Source organism: Podarcis bocagei (assembly GCF_964188305.1).
Source record: "Podarcis bocagei genome assembly, chromosome: 3".
NCBI classification, from domain to species: domain Eukaryota; kingdom Metazoa; phylum Chordata; class Lepidosauria; order Squamata; family Lacertidae; genus Podarcis; species Podarcis bocagei.
The window spans coordinates 20,593,404-20,612,024 of record NC_138127.1 but is presented as its reverse complement, the minus strand read 5'-3'; the positions used below and the strand labels follow the sequence as shown (position 1 = coordinate 20,612,024).

At 40.2% G+C, this 18,621-nt stretch overlaps 1 protein-coding gene across 8 annotated transcripts in view; it reads left to right on the top strand.

The window, feature by feature from the left end:
• EYS (eyes shut homolog) overlaps positions 1-18,621 on the top strand; it is a 537,363-nt gene that overhangs the window by 52,681 nt on the left and 466,061 nt on the right. For all 8 annotated transcript variants that reach the window (XM_081187035.1, XM_081187037.1, XM_081187041.1 and 5 more), the window contains 2 exons: positions 2,390-2,587; positions 6,610-6,731. In XM_081187035.1, the coding sequence (XP_081043161.1) occupies positions 2,390-2,587; positions 6,610-6,731 (320 nt within the window). The remainder of the gene's footprint in view (positions 1-2,389; positions 2,588-6,609; positions 6,732-18,621) is intronic.

The window sequence follows — 18,621 nt, the reverse complement described above, 5'->3', positions numbered from 1 at the left end:
TTCTTTTTTTAAAGATAGAAGTACAATAAAAAAGCTGCGGGGAAACTGAAGTTTTGAGACATATCTCATTAGAGCTTTTACTTTCATTTCCCTTGAAATATCAATCTTTATTGTAGTTCATATCCTAGTGGGTACAACCATGTATCTCTAAATTCCTTTGTCTTGTGAGGCACGATGTTTCCATCTAACACTGAACTTGAGTGGCCTCAATTGTTTAAGTTTGGAACACAGAGGGGATATACAAAAATAATTCAATGGTGTCTGCATACTCAGGGGGACTCCGCAGGTAGGCAGAACTATGTAGGTTTGTATATTAAAATATATTTAATATTGTCTGACTTACATAGTCACTAAAATCTGCATATTGTGTCCTCAGGAAACTATAGCTCATACACAATGTGGTGGCTAGGTTATTGACAGGTGACAGTGTCTGAGGACATAAAACACCATTGTTTAAAGGCAATGCTACAACTTGGGGCCAGATTATCTGAAGGAAAACCTTCTAAACAGATTTATGCAGTCAATAAGGTCATTAATATAGGCCCTTCTGGTTGTGTCCATCTGGTGATGTCCAGGAAAGGGGCCTTTTTATGCAGTCAATAAGGTCATTAATATAGGCCCTTCTGGTTGTGTCCATCTGGTGATGTCCAGGAAAGGGGCCTTTTCTGTGGTGGCACCGACTCTCTAGAGTAGGCTTTCCCCAGAAATAAGGCATGTACAGTACCAAGATCAGCACAATTTCAGAAAAATGATGAAAACATGTCTATTCATGGTGGCTATTGGCGTCTAACACTATAAAAGATCAACAATTTTTTGACTGCTTGGTAGTATTTGATTATTTTAATTGTATATTGTATTATAACCACCTTGAGATGCACTTGTTAAAGAAAAATGGTCCAGCTAAAAGGAAGGGTGAACATAGCTCTAGGAGAGGGTAAAATGAATTACAATGAATCTCTACAGATACGAAAATAAGCATTATAGGTAAATTAGCACTGAATGAAAGACATCTTGTTCATGATTATTCCATTGCGTGTTCAGACCCAGAGACCTCCCCCCTAAATAAAAACACATTTGACTCAAATTTTAGTTTTGCTTTTTGGCAGAATTTAGGCCACAGCTTTATTGATTACAGAAAAGTGAGTGGTTGCATAGGCTCTGGTTCGACTAGCTCCCTACACACTCGCAGGTAGCACTGACCCAGAGCTCGATCATAGGTCAGCAAAGGGTGAACACCTGAAGCAGGTGAAAAGCCTGGGAACAGACTCTGTTCACTCCCCAGATGCTCCCCTGGACTCAGGGACTCTCCGGGGTTGACCAAACCAAGTTGAGTCCCTGGATTCCTTTAATGGAATATATTTCACATAGGGATGGTGAGACCGTTCTCTCAATATTGTTGATAACCATAATATTTTAAGACACAGGCAAATACATGCTTCAGCAGGAAATTAATTTCAAGTACATAAACTCTATTTCAAGTACATGAACTCTACTCATAGGAAAACGTTGGAATTTGGCAAAGTATCTTTCTGAGCCAATCAGATTATTGGGTCCAAATGCCACACACACAACCAATGGAGAAGGACGTACATCATTCCTGAGTTACAGACACTGCTCAGGCTATGTGACATATAGTGGTACCTTCGTTCTCAAACACCTTGGTTCTCAAATGCTGAAAACCCAGAAGTAAGTGTTCTGGTTTTTGAACGTTTTTCGGAAGCCGAACATCTGATATGGCTATCGGCTATTGTTTCTGGGGCGCCTGCACCAATCAGAAGTCGCGCCTTGGTTTTCAAACATTTTGGAACGGGTTAAGTTCGAGAACCAAGGTACCACTGCATTTTTTTGCTTTTGTTTTTTTGTTTTTCTTTTTGAGGCTTTTTTGGTTAATTTGTTTTTGTGACTACAAACACTGTCTTATTTATTTTATAGTACAGTACATTGATTATTGCTGTCATTTTATGGATCAATGGTCTTGTTAGATAGTAAAATTCATGTTAAATTGCTGTTTTAGGGGTTGTTTTTAAAAGTCTGGAAGAAATTAATCTGCTTTGCATTACTTTCTATGGCAATGCACGCCTTGGTTTGTGACACTGTTTAAATGTTTGTTTATCAGATTTAAAAAACAACAACCCGTACATCTTAGTTTTATATGCGTAGGCTACAGAGAAAAGAATTACTTTATTGTTTCTAAAACTGAAGAGCAAAGAAATTTCCGGATTTGTATTTTATTTTATTTTTTGCATGAGGAGGGGGAGATAAAAGGATAAGAAAAGATTTTGTGCCAAGTGTCTTTAATTAGTTAACTTAGGATACAATACGGCACATGATAGGTAACAACCAGTTTATTAGTTAAATGGTGCCAACTTTTGTCTTCTTTTCATTCCAGGTTTTAATTGTGAATTCAGGCCCTGTGAGGGAGGAAATCCCTGTGAGAACGGAGCAGTGTGTCTGAAAGAGACGGACTTGGCTGCCTTTCCCCTTGGATTCCGGTGCCAGTGTCTGAAGGGCTTTGAAGGCCCACGCTGTGAGATCAACGTCAACGAGTGCAGCTCCAACCCTTGCTTCCATGGATATTGCTACGATGGTGAGTTTGGCATTTGTTTCTCCTTTTCGTGCAACCCTCACAGCTGCATTTGAGACATTTCAGGGAGATCAGCAGATAACGCTATCCAGTACGTGTGCCCTGGAAACAACTTTGCATCCTATTCCTGAAAGAAGGGGACTTTGCCAAGATGTCTCATTTCCTGGCACAGAGGTTTATCTTTCCAGAGGTCACCATTGAAGCTAATGAGAAATTCTAATGAGATGATTTTTTTTTTAAGTTGTCTCATCCGATGCTTCAATTAGCCCAAATGCCTTTTGTGCAGTATATTTGATGTTGGGTAATTTTCAGGTGCTCAGAAACAGCTCCTCTGAGCAAGGAGGCACTGTTTGCAGTGAGTTTAACAAATAGGTTTGAATATTGCATTAAAATAAGATCAGGGCTGATGAAAAGCAGGGTGCTTGTCCAGTGGGGTGGGATGGAGAGAGAAAAAGCCCTGTACCATGTTTACCAGAGTTTAAATCCCCGTGTGCATTTCTCACTTTTTTTAAGAAATGGAAGGATTATAAATATTACCGTTAAATCTTTATTATGGAACAAGCAAGGGGAAACCAAATATGAAGGGCAGTATACTTTGTATATTTCACTTCATGAACTCATTGGAAATGGAAAAAAGTGTTTGTTGAATAGAGGTAAGACACAAGTTCCCATTAGATCTAAGTAGTAGAATTTTAGGATAATTTAGTGCCATAAAAATCAACAGAATTAAGTCAGTTTATTATACTGTAGTTGTTCAGACAGAGGTAGACAGTGGACTAAGATGTTAGGTTACTGTTTAGAATTGCTAACTTTAAAGGGGAACAGCATGTCTGTATGTCCTCAGAATCTTCCAAAACCTTATCCCAAATAAATTATATTATAAGCAATAATGTTGTCAGAAGCATCAGTCACTGTTCTGTAAACTCTAACCATAGATTCAAAGGTATCCATACTTTACATTCCCTGGGCTTATTAGTACAGTGCTCCATAAATCTGACCTTGGTCAGTAACTTAGCCATTGTTTCTCTTCCTCTATGGGTTTTAAATACTGTAGATGGAGTGCCAATTCTGTTGCGAATTCTGTGGAAAAAGAGTAAAGAGAACCACAGAAACATTTGTAATGGTTAAACTCATGGCTGAGTCATCTGCCCATTTCTGACATGGTACAAACTGGGGTTGTCAGTGAACTAGGCCCAGAAAGCAATTCACAGGCGCCAAGCAAAGGGGATGTGAACTTATAAATTCCCCAACTGCTTCTCTTGTTTGGATGGAAGAATTGTTGTCCTCCATGCCTGATAAAGGCTTTGCCTTTGATGGTGGTGAAGTCCCACCATCTGTAGAATTGGTTTGGGTACAGCCTCACTTCATGACTGAATGTGTCTTAATTTTTTGGTGAAGAGGCTTTGCTAGTAGTATGATGAGATACCATCATTGTAGCAGAGCCAAAACTGCTAATGGTCTTGTGGTTATAGGTTTAGAGTTTTTCTTTTGTGAGGAGTATTCAAGTTACTCAGTAACAAAGAAGGAGGACCATAGCCCAGTGGTTAGAGCTTCTTGACTAAAGATTTCCTTCTATTCCATTTCTCTCTGGGATGCTCACCTTCACCAAGCACACTGATTTGCCCCCAGTGTTGGGCTCAGTAACACCTTCTTACTTTTTTCTGAAATATAATGCCTCAAATCTTGAAACCTTCCCTCATGAGAAAGTTGCTCCGGTTACTTGATCACTTTGACTTCCCCTTTCTGTCTGTCCAGGTGGATATTTGTCTGACATGGTCCATTTTCAAGTTATATATATTGAACCATTTTATTTAACATAGGAAACTGCCGTATACTGCATCAGACTAGTGGTCCATCTAGCTCCCTATTGTCTATACCAGGGGTTGTCAACCTGGTCCCTACCACCCACTAGTGGGCGTTTCAGGAGTCTAGGTGGGTGGTAGGGGGTTGTACGGCACAAGCTGACTCCTCTTTCCATTGAGCACTGGTGGGCGGTAAGGAAGTTTTACCATCAAGAAAGATGCATTGTTGGGCGGTAGGTATAAAAAGGTTGACTCCCCCGGGTCTGGCAGTAGCTCTCCAGGTTCTCTTCCAGCCCTACCTGGGCATGCTGGGGATGGGACCTGGGGTCATTGCATGCAAAACAGCTGCTCAACCATTGAGCCCTTCCTCAAAAGCAGATTATTTATTTATCTAACAAAATGTATATACTGCTTGATTGTAAGGAAACCTCTAAGTGGTTTACAAATTAAACAAATTCATGGAGGATAAGAATAACAATGGTTACTAGCTGTGCAAAAAAGAAAAGAAGCTTAAATTTCCGTAGATGTGGATATTCAGCATATATATATATATATATATATATATATATATATATATATATATATATAATAAATTATTTGAAAGCTTACCCTTCAGGTTCAGATTTGAGTATCTGCGGAAGTAAATAACTATTGAGATTTGATAGACAAGTTAAAAAGGAGGTGAAGTGCTTTGCTTTAGCTCCATCTTAAAACTGTGAATTAAGAAAAATCCAAGCGTCTTGGGAGAAAAAATAGTATTGGAACAAAGGGCTCCAAGCATTTAATGAGAGTAATAGCAGTTACATGTGCTGAGACTGAGTGACAGCCTAGATTACATGGTAAATCTTAGAGATAATGAAGAACCCAGGGACCTGTGTGAGGCTATAATAAATCTATGCCTGTAAGAACTGCAATCATTGCTGTCACCGGGTCCCTTGTATAGATGTAACTCTCCAAAGATACTTCTCTCTTTACATCACTAATGATGAAAAAGAGGAAGGACTGATTGTTAGCTTGGGAGGGGGCAAGAATGAAACATGGAAACTCATGAGAGTAGCTGATCAAGGCTGTCAAACCTCAGCTCTTGAGCAGTTTCTTTTAAATAAAGTGGCACAGTGTGAAAATGGCACCTCCAGATAATAAATGTTTCTTTCCCTGTCTATTTCTTTTAAAAATAACAGATGCAAAATATCAAGGGCACAAGTTTTTTTCTTTTCCCCAATAGAAGAGATGCACCTCGGGGGAGGGATTTTTGGTGTGTGTGGAGGGGAATACCTGGAAGGGAAAGATGGACACCTGCCATCTAGGAAAACATCCAGCAACTGAACATCAACTGTAAAGCAGTTTGTGTTAGTTTTATATTAGCACTGTGTTGAAATCTGCCCTGTTGTTAAGTCAGGTGGGGCCATGTAAGAATTGGCTACTGTGTTGGGTTCAGAACATCGCGGTAGATGCACTCTACTCTGTGATGTCCCAGTCAAGATACTAGATTCAGGTAGGTAGCTGTGTTGGTCTGACGCAGTCAAAATAAATAAAAAAATTTTAAAGGGTGGGGTTTTTATCAGAAGGGTCGTAGGAGATGGGTGATTGACTCAATGAGTATGGTAAACCTGTTGATGACTGTTAACAACTGCAATTAGTCCTACAGGGAAAAGCAAGGGATAGTATGCAAATGACAGTCGTTAACATTCCTCAACAAGTTTATCATAACCATTGAGCCAATCACCCATCTCCTACTACCCTTCTGAGAAAAACCCCACCCCACCCTCCCACTATATATAAGGGTCTGGTGACTTCTGTTTCAATGTATCTGAAGAAGTGTGCATGCACACTGAAGCTTATACCCAGAACAAACTTAGTTGGTCTCTAAGGTGCTACTGGACAATTTTTTAATTTTTATTTATTTATCCAGGTGGGTTACTTAATTGTTATGAATGGCTGCTGATGTCATTATCTCCTGTATCAGAAATCCAGTTTGCCTGTGTATGACATACCTTCTTTTCATTTCAGTGACGATTACACAATCCTGTTTGAATTCCCTCCCCCCGCCCCTTGCTTGTTCTCTCTTTCCATTTCCATTGCCCTTTATATTTCTGGAGAAAATAGGACTACATTTCTAGGATTTATGTGCTATCATTATTTAAGTGTTTTGCAGTTCCAGTTACAATCTAACTTTGTACAAAATGTGATTGACCTGCTCCCCCCCCCCTTCACACACTGCAGTTGTTGACGGCTTCTACTGCTTGTGCAACCCTGGGTACGCAGGACAAAAATGTGACCAAGATATTGATGACTGCCTCGTTAACGCATGCAAACACAATTCTACCTGTGTGGATCTCCATTTGGTTAGTACACAGTAAGCATTTCATTTTTGCTTTTGGCGGAGGGGGGAGGAGTGTGCTACGGTGACCTGTTGTATGTGCATGTGCTAAAAACTAGACTCCCTTAGTGCATAGCCTTCCAAGAGGACAGGAAACAAAACACTTTTTCATTCTTGTACTTCAGGGGTAGAGAACTTGTTTTCAGTGTGGTGGCCACATTCACATCTGGGCAACTGTCTAGAGACAGGGATGGGGGGCACATTTCATTGGTGAGTGGGGTTAATGGAGCAATTAATGTGGATTTTACCAATGTACAGTAGGTAAGTTTCTACAGAAGCTCTCACACCCCTATTTTACATCCAAGAAGGACATACTCCAGCCAGGTTAGAACAGTCAAGAATGATGCGAAGCAGGTCTAGTGTGGTTGTGGATGGGGACAGGGTATAGCAGTTCAAAAGTGCAAGTAGATAAATAGGTACCGCCCCAGCAGGAAGGTAAACAGCATTTCTGTGCGCTGCTCTGGTTTCACCAGAAGTGGCTTAGCCATGCTGGCCACATGACCTGGAAAAACTGTCTGGGGACAAACGTCGGCTCCCTCGGCCGGTAAAGTGAGATGAGCGCCGCAACCCCAGAGTCGTCTGCGACTGGACTTAACTGTCAGGGATCCTTTACCTTTACCTTTTTACTACCTCCTTAATGCATCACCAAATGACGCTTACGTGATTTATCTTTCTCCTCTCTTGGGAACAGTATCCCGGTGAGAATCTACAAAAAAAACAAGAACGGGGGGAAATTACTTGCATGAATGGTGCTTACTTCTCCCTGTGCTTACAGTCTCTCTTTTCTTCTACAGCTAAATCTTGCCATAAAAAGCCTAATTCACTTCCATTTACAGCATCATATCTTAGATTTGTTTTCTTCGTGTGTCCCGAGAGCCTTTTTGTTGTTGTTTTCTTACCATCACTCAAGTCTATCCGTTCTCCTTCTACAGTAATATGTCATATTCCTCTGTCAAAAACATATACCATTTTGTTTTAAATGGACTGTGACATAGTTAGAAGGTCAATAAAATCCCCACTGGGTCATCATTCCCGAGAAAGCTGGGCCAGAGGGGGGGGGAGAGACATAAGAACACCCTCCCCTCAGAGCTTTTTTTCCAATATAGAAATAGAAACACACACACACACACACACACACACACACACACAGGGTTTAGCTTTATTTGGAGTATGCCATTTATGATGCTTTTGGTTGGCTTTTCACCTAATAATGCTGTTGTTGTTTTTTGTAGCATAACATCATTGTGCACTATAATCACTTTTAAAATAACTGTTATGGACAAAGAGCATTTAATTGTTTTCTTTTTGTCAGATATATCCTTTGTTGGGTATTTGACTTTCCTAGATGTGCAATTCAATCATAATTATAAATGCAAATAAATATCAAGACAAAAGCCTTCTCCTAGATCTGGCGTTTATAGTGCAATCCTGTACATGTCTCCTGAGAAGTAAGTCCCTTTGAGTTCAGTGTTGTTTCCTTCTAAGTAAGTGAGTATAAGATTACGTGCTTAAACACTAGAATGAATTGCATTGCTCATATTTGCTACCACTGCATACACCATTAAATCAGTAATGAACTAATGGAAGGTGGAAGGTTGTGATAAAATGCAACCTTTCAATCTCTTCTTAGGGATTTTTTTGTAGGCTTGGTTTTGTTCAGTATTTTGTTTGGTGACCTTAGAGAGGGGTGGAAGACTGTGATAAAGAGAATAAATCTGAGAATGACACTGCTAAGAGCATTAATAATGAGGAAGCCAACTAGGAAGCCATGCAGGATTAACAGTTTGACCTTATGAACTAAAGTAACAGATCTTAAATTCAAGAGTTCACAATATAAGGTCCTGGGCCTGGGGACCAATAATGGTCATTTTCACTGTTAGCCGGGCAACCTGACTGAAGGGAAATGGGGTGTCTTGGTACTGCTTAATCAATAATAAGCAGCCACCAATATGATGTTTCTGCCTTGAGGGCAAAAGCAACTCTTGATTGTGTTATGTAAGGCATTTCTTGTTGGCATAGGGAAGTATATTCATACTTTTGAACAGGAGAAGGATAGGACCTCACCTGAAATGATATCATCCCACTGAGTGATTGGGAGCGAAGGCGACAATATTCTTCCTTTCTCATAACAGAAGAACTCAAGGTCTCTCAATAAAATTGATTGGCAATAAATTCAGGGCAGATAAAAGAAAGCTCTTCACACAGAGCATCATTAACTTATGAAATTTGCTGCCATAGATGTGGTGATAACTGCTGCCCTATATAGCTTTAAAATTGGTTTAGGCAAGGACTTCCGGGGGCGGCGCGAAACTGTAATGGCGGTCCTCTTCGTTCTCTGAAGAGGGGCTCCGCGGAAAAGGGTCGTTCGCTGCGGCATAGCGACGACCCATCAAGATAAACCACGGGTAGAGTGAGCCCGTGGCCGTGGGACTCGGCGGGCACCAGAAGCTGCTCTGAAAACACAGAAGGGACCCCGTAAGGAGACCCGGAGTGAAGGAGGGGTAGCGGTGCTGTGAGTTCATCGCTCTTTCCGCGGAAGTGAAGCCGCGCGGCTGTTACAGATGAGCGCTGATCCTTCTTCCTAAAATCAACACCAAACTGCAAGCAACATACCCGTGAGTAAAGGGGTTTAAAATTTGGCAAAGAATTTCGTAAATTCGGCGGAAAGCGGGAGACGAGAAAAGGGAAGTCCGTCTTCCGACATTGCTGACAAGATCAAAGCAAAGCTTTAAAAAGCGGAAAGCGCTTGAAACGGGACTGTGGGAAGCTTTAACTTTTTCGTGCTATCAGATCTGCTTGTTTTTCTTTCTAAACTGAAGGTGGAAATGGACATTGACTAAAAGAAGTAGTAAATGGGGATTTTCCTCCTATCTTTTTTCTTCTTTGGGCTGTATTTTTAAGGAGCCAGATCGTCGGGCTGCCAGAGAGGGAGACTGTGTTAAACTGCGGAAACAGTTGCAAAAACTTTGCTGGAACGTAACTGTTACATTTGAGCAGAAAAGATTGGATGGGATACTGTTGCAAGCACCTCATGTGAAACTTTGTTGAACTATAAAAGGTGCCTTGGGAAACTTTGAGTTTTTGAAGGGACTGTTGGACTATTGGATTTATTGACTTGAAATAATTTGGAACTTTAATGGCGGATTACTTCCTTCTTTGTCTTTGAAACCTGGTGGCACTCCCCCTACAGGGCTTTCGGATTATAAAATCCTGGGAACTGACTCTTGTTTTGAATTCCACTTCACTGGTTGTTTACTTCTGAATTTGTCTCTCCCATGGAACAACAGACAATCTGACCTTGAACACTGACAGATGTGTAATGAGTGGTGCAGGGAGAACAAGAGCATCTAAAGCTAAGGAATCTAAAGAGGCTAAGGAAAAAGAAAAAGAAAGAAAACCAACACAATTTGTACAAACAACACTGACCCAAGGACGCCGATCGTCGGTTCCAGCTGTACTGGTGTCTCAGAGGGAAGGGGAAATAACCGAGAAGTCCACTGAAGAAGTTATGGCAGCAGGTGGGTCAGATACATTATTAAAACAAATACTGGAGCAACTATCAAGTTTAAACCAGAAAGTGGACGACCAGTCTTTGAAAATAGATAAAGCGACCTCTTCGATTCAAAAATTGACTGAACAAGTTTCCCAGCACACGCAGGCTATAGAGAATTTGCAAGGAGCAACAGCGGAAAATCGGGAATTAGCTGGAGAAGCAATTCAGAAAGTGGGAGCTTTACAAAAAGAAGTTGAAGAAATTAAAGGAGAAGTCAAGCCCCTGCACAAACAGGTGGGTGAACAACAAATCTATCTGTCAATGGTGGAACTGAAAAATCGCGAGAGCAACATCAAATTGAGAGGCATCCCGGAACTCGAGCAAGGAGACCTGATTGGATACTTGACGCAGGAATTCACGAAGTTCTGGGGTTTAAAGGAGGACACAGACTTCAAGATTGTCTCGGCATATAGACTGGGAAGATTGGTAAGGAAAGACAGATCCAGGGACTGCTTGATAATTTTAAGATCAAAGGAAGAGAGAGATAAGATCCTAGGCCTTCACTTCAAAAAAGCAATTGAAATTCAAGATAAAAGGGTGGAAATTTACAGAGATATTCCGAGACAGTTGTTGGACCTTAGAGCCACCTATACAGAGCTAGCAAAATTGCTGAGACACAACGCAATTCCCTATAGGTGGGAGTTTCCACAAGGATTATCCTTCACCTACAAAGAAAGGAAGGTTAAAATTAGAACACCTGAAGATAACCAAAAGTTCCTTCACGACCACGGAGAAGATCTCCAAAAAGGAACAGATTGGCTTCCAACCTTACCAACACCAATACTGCCTGGAGGCGGGCTAACGCCTGCACCCTCGGGACCTGAGCAAAAGGAAGGCACCCCACCCTAAGAACATCTTAATTAGAACAGGATGTCTCTGCAGCTACTTAGTTGGAATATAAATGGCGGGAATTCTCCGGAAAAAAGAAGGAGGATATTTCATATCCTAAAAAAAGAACAATTGGACGTAATATGTCTCCAAGAAACACATGTGACTAGGCTCCACAGGAAAGTATTAATCAATAAAAGACTTGGCCAAGAATTTATTTCATCTGACAAAGTTAAAAAAAGAGGAGTTGTAATTTATGCAAAGGAGAACCTGTCACCAAAATTTCTATTTAAAGATGATCATGGAAGAACTCTCGCAATTGAAATTCAAACACAAGGAGAGAAGATTTTGATATTAGGAATTTATGCGCCAAATGATGGAAAATCAGAATTCTACAAGAAGCTGCATGAGACAATGATGGACTATCTGGACTATTCTAACATTATTGTGATGGGAGATATGAATGGGGTGGTGTCAACAAATATGGACAAATCCCAAAATCAAAACTTAACAACAGACGGCAGACTTCCTAAAACTTTTTTTGAAATGACAGACAATATGGACTTGATTGACATTTGGAGGACAAAGAACCCCTTGGGTAAAGAAGGAACCTTCTTTTCTGAGGCCCATCTGTCATGGACACGAATCGACCAAATTTGGATATCTAGAGGGATGGCACCGAAAACAAGAAAAGTGGAAATCTGCCCAAAAACCTGCTCCGACCATAACGCCTTGAAAATGGAATTGAGACTTATCCCAACTGGATCCTTCAGATGGAGAATGAATGACACCTTGTTGAGAGATCAAGAGATTGTTAAGAAGGCCCAAAAAACCCTAAAGGACTATTTTGAAATAAATTTGAGCACTACGGTGGAGAAAAGAACAATCTGGGACGCAAGTAAAGCTGTAATGAGAGGGTTTCTGATACAACAGAATACAATAAAGAGAAAATTTTGGAATGGAAAAAAGGAAAAAATTCTAGAGAAAATAAGTGAAGGAGAGAAAAAGTTGAGAACTAAACCAAAGTCAAAAGAGGTGCTAAGAGAGATCAAATTCCATCAAGCACAATATTCGAAATTGATCAATCAAGAGATTGAATGGAAAATTAAACAAATGAAGCAGAGATCGTTTGAATCAGCAAACAAATGTGGAAAGTTGTTAGCTTGGCAGTTGAAAAAAAGACAAAAGTTAAACACGGTTACAAACTTGGAGATTCAAGGAAAAATAGTTCAGAAACCAGAAGAAATAAGAAAGTGCTTCCACAGATACTTCAAAGAGCTTTATGCACAGGGGCCTCAGAAAGAATCGGAAATAGACCAATTTTTGAGGACAAATGGACTATCCAAAATAAGTCAAGATAAAAGATCAATTCTCAACAGCAAAATAACTCAACAGGAAATTGAAGGTGCCATTCAAAATATGCAACTTGGCAAATCTCCAGGCCCGGATGGGCTCACCTCCAAATATTATAAGACTTTGAAAGACTTCTTGATACAACCGTTGTTGGAGGTTTGTAACCAGATTATGGAGGGGAGGAGGGCACCGGAAACGTGGAAAGAAGCATTCATCACATTGATACCCAAATCAGAAAGGGAAAAGACCCAGCTTAAGAATTACCGTCCCATCTCACTCCTGAATGTGGATTACAAAATATTTGCAGACATTTTAGCGAATAGACTTAAAAATGTATTAAATGAAGTAATTCACAAGGACCAAGCAGGCTTTCTCCCTGGTAGACACATGTCTGACAACACTAGGAACATTATTGATATATTGGAGTTGTTGCGAATTAGAAACACAAGGGCAGCCTTAATCTTCATTGATGCGGAGAAAGCATTTGACAACATTTCTTGGATGTTCATGAAGAAAAACTTGAAAGGGATGGGAGTGGGACGGGGGTTTGAAAATGGATTAGAAGCAATTTATTCAGAGCAAAAAGCTAAGCTGATAGTGAACAATGTGGTATCGGAGGAACTGCAAATTGAAAAGGGGACACGACAGGGGTGCCCTCTATCCCCTCTGCTATTTATTTCTGTTCTGGAGGTATTGCTGAATATGATCAGGGAGGACCAGTTGGTGCAGGGTATAGTGGTCGGAGCGAAACAATACAAGCTGAAAGCTTTCGCAGATGACTTGGTCTTGACAGTACAGGAGCCAGAATCTAGTACAAAAAGAGTTCTGGAACTTATCTTGGAGTTTGGTCGGGTGGCGGGATTTAAGCTAAACAAACAAAAAACTAAGGTTTTGGTCAAAAATCTGACACCTACAGAGATAGAAGGGTACCAGAAAGAGACAGAGCTACGTGTGGTTAAAAAAGTGAAATACCTGGGGGTATCCTTGTCCACTAAAAATTTAAACCTTTTTAAAGATAATTATGAAAAATGTTGGTTGGAAATTAAAAAAGACTTGGATATTTGGTCAAGATTGAAACTTACCTTGTCAGGCCGAATCGCAGCTATAAAGATGTGTGTTTTGCCAAAAATGTTATTCTTATTTCAAACCCTTCAGGTCGTGGACAGAATGGAATGTTTTGGAAAATGGCAGAAGGATATCTCTAAGTTTGTCTGGCAGGGCAAAAAGCCCCGAATAAAATTTAAAATACTAACTGACTCAAAAGAAAGAGGGGGGTTTGCCCTGCCGGATTTAAGGTTGTACTACGAAGCTGCAGCCTTCTGCTGGTTGAAGGATTGGTTTTTGTTGGAAAACACCGATGTCCTAGATCTGGAAGGGTTTGATAATGTGTATGGTTGGCATGCATACTTGTGGTATGACAAGGCGAAGGTTCACAAACTGTTTAGAAACCATATTGTCAGAAAATCAATTTTTGCCGTCTGGATGAAGTACAAGGACTTATTAGAAAGCAAGACCCCGAGGTGGTTATCACCAGTGGAAGCCAAGATTTCTAAAAAAAGGCCCAATATGGAGGCCTACTGGCCAAAATATTGGGAATTGATTGAAAGAGTTGGAGATAATTGGAAGCTCCAAAGCCAGGACAAACTAAAAAATAAGGTGCGAGATTGGTTACATTATGCTCAAATTCAAGAGGTATTCAAAATGGATAAAAAAGTGGGTTTTCAGTTGGAGAAATCGAAACTGGAGACGGAGTTACTAGAACCAAAGACTAAGGTACTTTCGAGGATGTATGACTTGCTGCTTAAATGGAACACACAGGATGAGACAGTTAAATCTGCTATGATAAAATGGGCACAGGATGTAGGACACAACATTATGTCTGAGGACTGGGAAAGGTTATGGAACACCGGTATGAAATTCACGGCATGTAGTGCCTTGAAAGAGAACATTATGAAAATGGTATACTGGTGGTACATGACCCCAGTCAAGTTGGCTAAAATATATCATCTTTCTGATAATAAGTGTTGGAAATGCAAGGAGGCAGAAGGGACATTCTTTCACCTCTGGTGGACCTGCCCGAAAGTAAAGGCCTTTTGGGAAATGATACATAATGAGCTGAAAAAGGTATTCAGATATACCTTTTCTAAGAAACCAGAGGCCTTTCTTCTGGGCATGGTGGACCGGAAGGTGCCAAAGAAGGATAGAACTTTGTTTATGTATGCAACCACAGCAGCAAGGATCCTTATTGCAAAGTTTTGGAAGACACCAGATTTACCCACACTGGAGGATTGGCAGACGCAGCTGATGGACTACATGGAGTTGGCAGAAATGACTGGCAGAATCCGAGATCTGAGCGAAGAAACAATGGAGGAAGACTGGAAAAAATTTAAGGACTATTTGCAAAAATATTATAAGTTGTTTGAATGTTAAGATTTGCACGATTAAGAAACGTCACGCTTCTGCAAATTATCTAAGTAAATGATAAAGTAAGTAATGATAAAAAAAACGAGATAAATTAGAAACAAAATATTATGTTTATTAAAAGTTTTGAAAACAAACTACAAACTTCTGAAATTGGTAACATAATAAACTCAAAGGTACAATAAGATGTGAAACAAGATAATAAATTGCTGAACTGGTTAGAATAATGAAAGCAATGTTGAGAGGATGCGAGGAGGTCCAAAAGAAAGTGAATTTGATGATATCTAACTTTTGTCTTCTTTTTTCTATTTTTCTTCATATATAAAAAAAAAAATGTTTCTTGTATGTTGTTATGTAAATTAATCTGTTAACCTATGGAAAGAAACGCAATAAAAATTTTTATAAAAAAATAAAAAATAAAATAAAATTGGTTTAGGCAAGTTTTGCTGATCCATCAGGGTTCACATCCCAGTGTTGGAAACCCAATGTGCAAATAGGGCAGCACTCTTCACTGAGCGCATATTAGCTGGGGAGTGCATCTGGTACACATAGCATCGCCAAGAGCACAAAATTTACACATATTTTGTGGGAAACAAATTGATGTGTCATACAAATTGAAACAATACTCTGGATTGAGCAAGAGAGTGCCGGCATGTTGTCTTGCAGTGAGGGGCTGTGCTTAATGCCTTTTGGCACAGTCCAGCTTTGTGATTGTAACAGTGGTGGTCCTCAGCTAGCAAGATTTATCTGCTGTCATCTGCTATTTATAATACATAAGAGATAAAACAGAATGTGATGTTGGGGGAGTCCAGTAGTGCACTCTGCTGAGAAAGGGATGAGTTAATGCTCAGTTTATTTGTTTTGTATGCATAGGTTCCTTCCATGGGGGGCGGGGGGAGGAAATATTTTGGAATTGCTCTCCTTGCCTTTCTCCTGTACACTTACATAAATGTAAATTTTTTTCAACAGATATGAAAATAAAAATTGTTTTCCAGCAACCAAATCCTTTTTTTACATTTACTCAAAGTAAGACAGGCTGTTCAATTAGTCTTGCTTCTAAAAGAGGGTTGTAGGATTGTAGCTGAACCACTGTACTGAAATCATTCATCAAGGATATACATGGCCCATTGTCTTTATGCTCTGTAGGGATACTAAAACCTGACTGGAAGGAAGAAGATCGATGCCACTGAGATCAGTCTGCCCACCTGTGTTTCCTATAAAGGGGACAATGGTGAACCAGTGCAGTGGTGTTATTTTTGCAGCAGTAAGAACCATTTGTCTAATGCCTTTTAAAACAATTTATGGCATCTTGTATGTATGTGAAGTGCATGGTGTTCACTTGTACTGTCAATGTGATGGATTAAGGCAATGCCATAGCTGAAGTATGAGAGCAGATTAAAGGGATGTGGTACTTTCATCTGGAAAATAGAGGAGTGGTCACCAAAGCAAGCTACTACATCATCCTGTGACAAAACACTATATGACACAGGCTGACTTTGCTATGTTTATTAATATTCTCACTGAAAAAAGGATAGTAAGAAATTGCTGAGAAAGAAAATCCTGACTAGGTGAAGCAAAACCAAAAGGAGATAAGATGACCAAGTCAAGAGACCAGTTGATGGGGGAGAGCCAGTTTTCCTCCATCTTGTGGAGGGCAATAGGGATGAAAGAGGTTAGCCCCTCCCCACTTGCATGTTGATTTTACACATGGGTAAAATCCTTGAAGAGTCCTCATGTTAACTCCCTGTGGTGACCCATCCATCTTGACCATCATTTCTTGCCAAAAGTAGGACAGAACATGACCAGGCTCTCAACTCCCTGCTCCTATACAGAGCTATGGGGAGAACTACTAAAGCTTCTGTTTGGCGCACTGGTGGAAGAGACTTAAAGAGCCCTTTGCTCATGCATCAGCGTGCAGTACTGCTGCTTATGTGACATAATGACTGAACTATGCTCAGTCACTAATAGTGCTGTTTACTTATGGGAGTGGGGTGGAAGGAGAATCCCCTCTGGTGATACAGATTCCTGTTGGTTTTTGAAAGAAGGCACACTGACTGAGATTGGGTAATCTTTACTCCTTCTCTAATAGGTCATCCTTAGCCAGCACTGAGATGACACCCTTTTTTCCGTCACATAAGTATCAAGCTTTCAGTCCATTCTAGGACTTTGCAAAAGCAAAGTGGTTGATCATGTGGCCAATAGAAACAAGGGATAATCATGCTTGGAAATAGCCACAGATTAGTATGTCTCACCTCCTAGTTGGCATCCTTCTTTTTAGTAAGAGTTAAATTTTTGAACCAAGCAAGGTCAGTGGTACTGCCTCCATTCTGACTTCCACAGGCTGATACACAAGCAAAGGGCTGTTTCATTCTCCCTCACCAGTATGTCCAACAAAGGCTTTGGTAGAGTTTTCCACTTATCTCTGTTGTGGAGTACAGAGTTGAAGAACCTTTTGCCTTGGTTTGTATGAGACTAAGTGACTGAAATGCTGTGCCAGACTGAGTGTCCAGCCTACCATTTACCTCTCCCTAGTGTGAGCCACTGTGGGGTGGGATTATTGCTTAGACTGAGTATATATGTGATGGAAACTCTTAAGTGACTGTTTTGTCATTGTAGCAAGGTCACAATATTTTTCTTCATTATTCCACTGAATTCACTTAGTGCTAAAAACACCAGTTACCAAGTTCCTGTTTCCTAGCCTCCACTGCTTGCACCTGACATATTACATATATATGCTGCAAATGTTTTTTAAAAATGGTGTTCCGTTTCAGCCATGTGACTCCCAGAAATCCCTGAGAAATTGCACAGCTCTTTGAAATTTATCTCATGTAGTTCATTTTTGTAGCAAGAGCTGTTTTTGAAGACTTGGTGCTGGTGAGTTGTTGAATAGTAATGCCTCAAGGTGCCTTTATCTTACTCAGTACTATGGATTTATTTCACCCATCTAAACTGAAGCAAAAGGATCCATAGGCTCTTAAGACTAACATTGGAACACATTTTCTGTGACATCCAAAATAGTGTTTTTCTGATTTATTAGTTATAGTGATGATATTTTATTCTATAGCAAACTGTGCGATAAATGGAAAAAGAAATTGCATAAAATGCACATAGAAATCTAATAGATGACAGAATAACAGGGAAAATAAGAGGAAAATCAGATGGGAGCCTTGAAACTTTACCCTCTTCTCAAACTGCAGCATCCCATACATCAAATTGGTCATAAATAATAGAAGAGAAAATTCTACTCTCTTGGTAGTTTAGTCCAAGTTACTATCTCTGTTAAAACAGTCATACCTATTCAGCAATGTGGCACATTCTGGTGGACTGAAATATGTTTCCAGGGCAAAACATAAACATGGACTGATGTGTTGTGAGGCTTCCTCTGCTGTGTGCCCTACAAGTCCTCAGAAACCCAACCTCTCTCAACACCAGAGCTAGTGAACTCTTCAGATTCTCCTGCTGGAATTTTTTCTCATCATTTTTGAGGGAAATATTCTTGTAAAAGTTCTTTCTCATCATTGGACCTCTTGTCTATCACATGGCTCTCCTTGTTTAGTGTAATGAACACTAGAGAGCCTTCAAACTCCTGCCTTTCTTTGTTTCCTCTCATCCAGGCCAACTAAAGCTTTGTTGCATAATGTTCTCTCCCTTCTGCTCCTTTCCTTGCCCAGCTTCTAAGTCTCCTCTTTCTGTACCATCA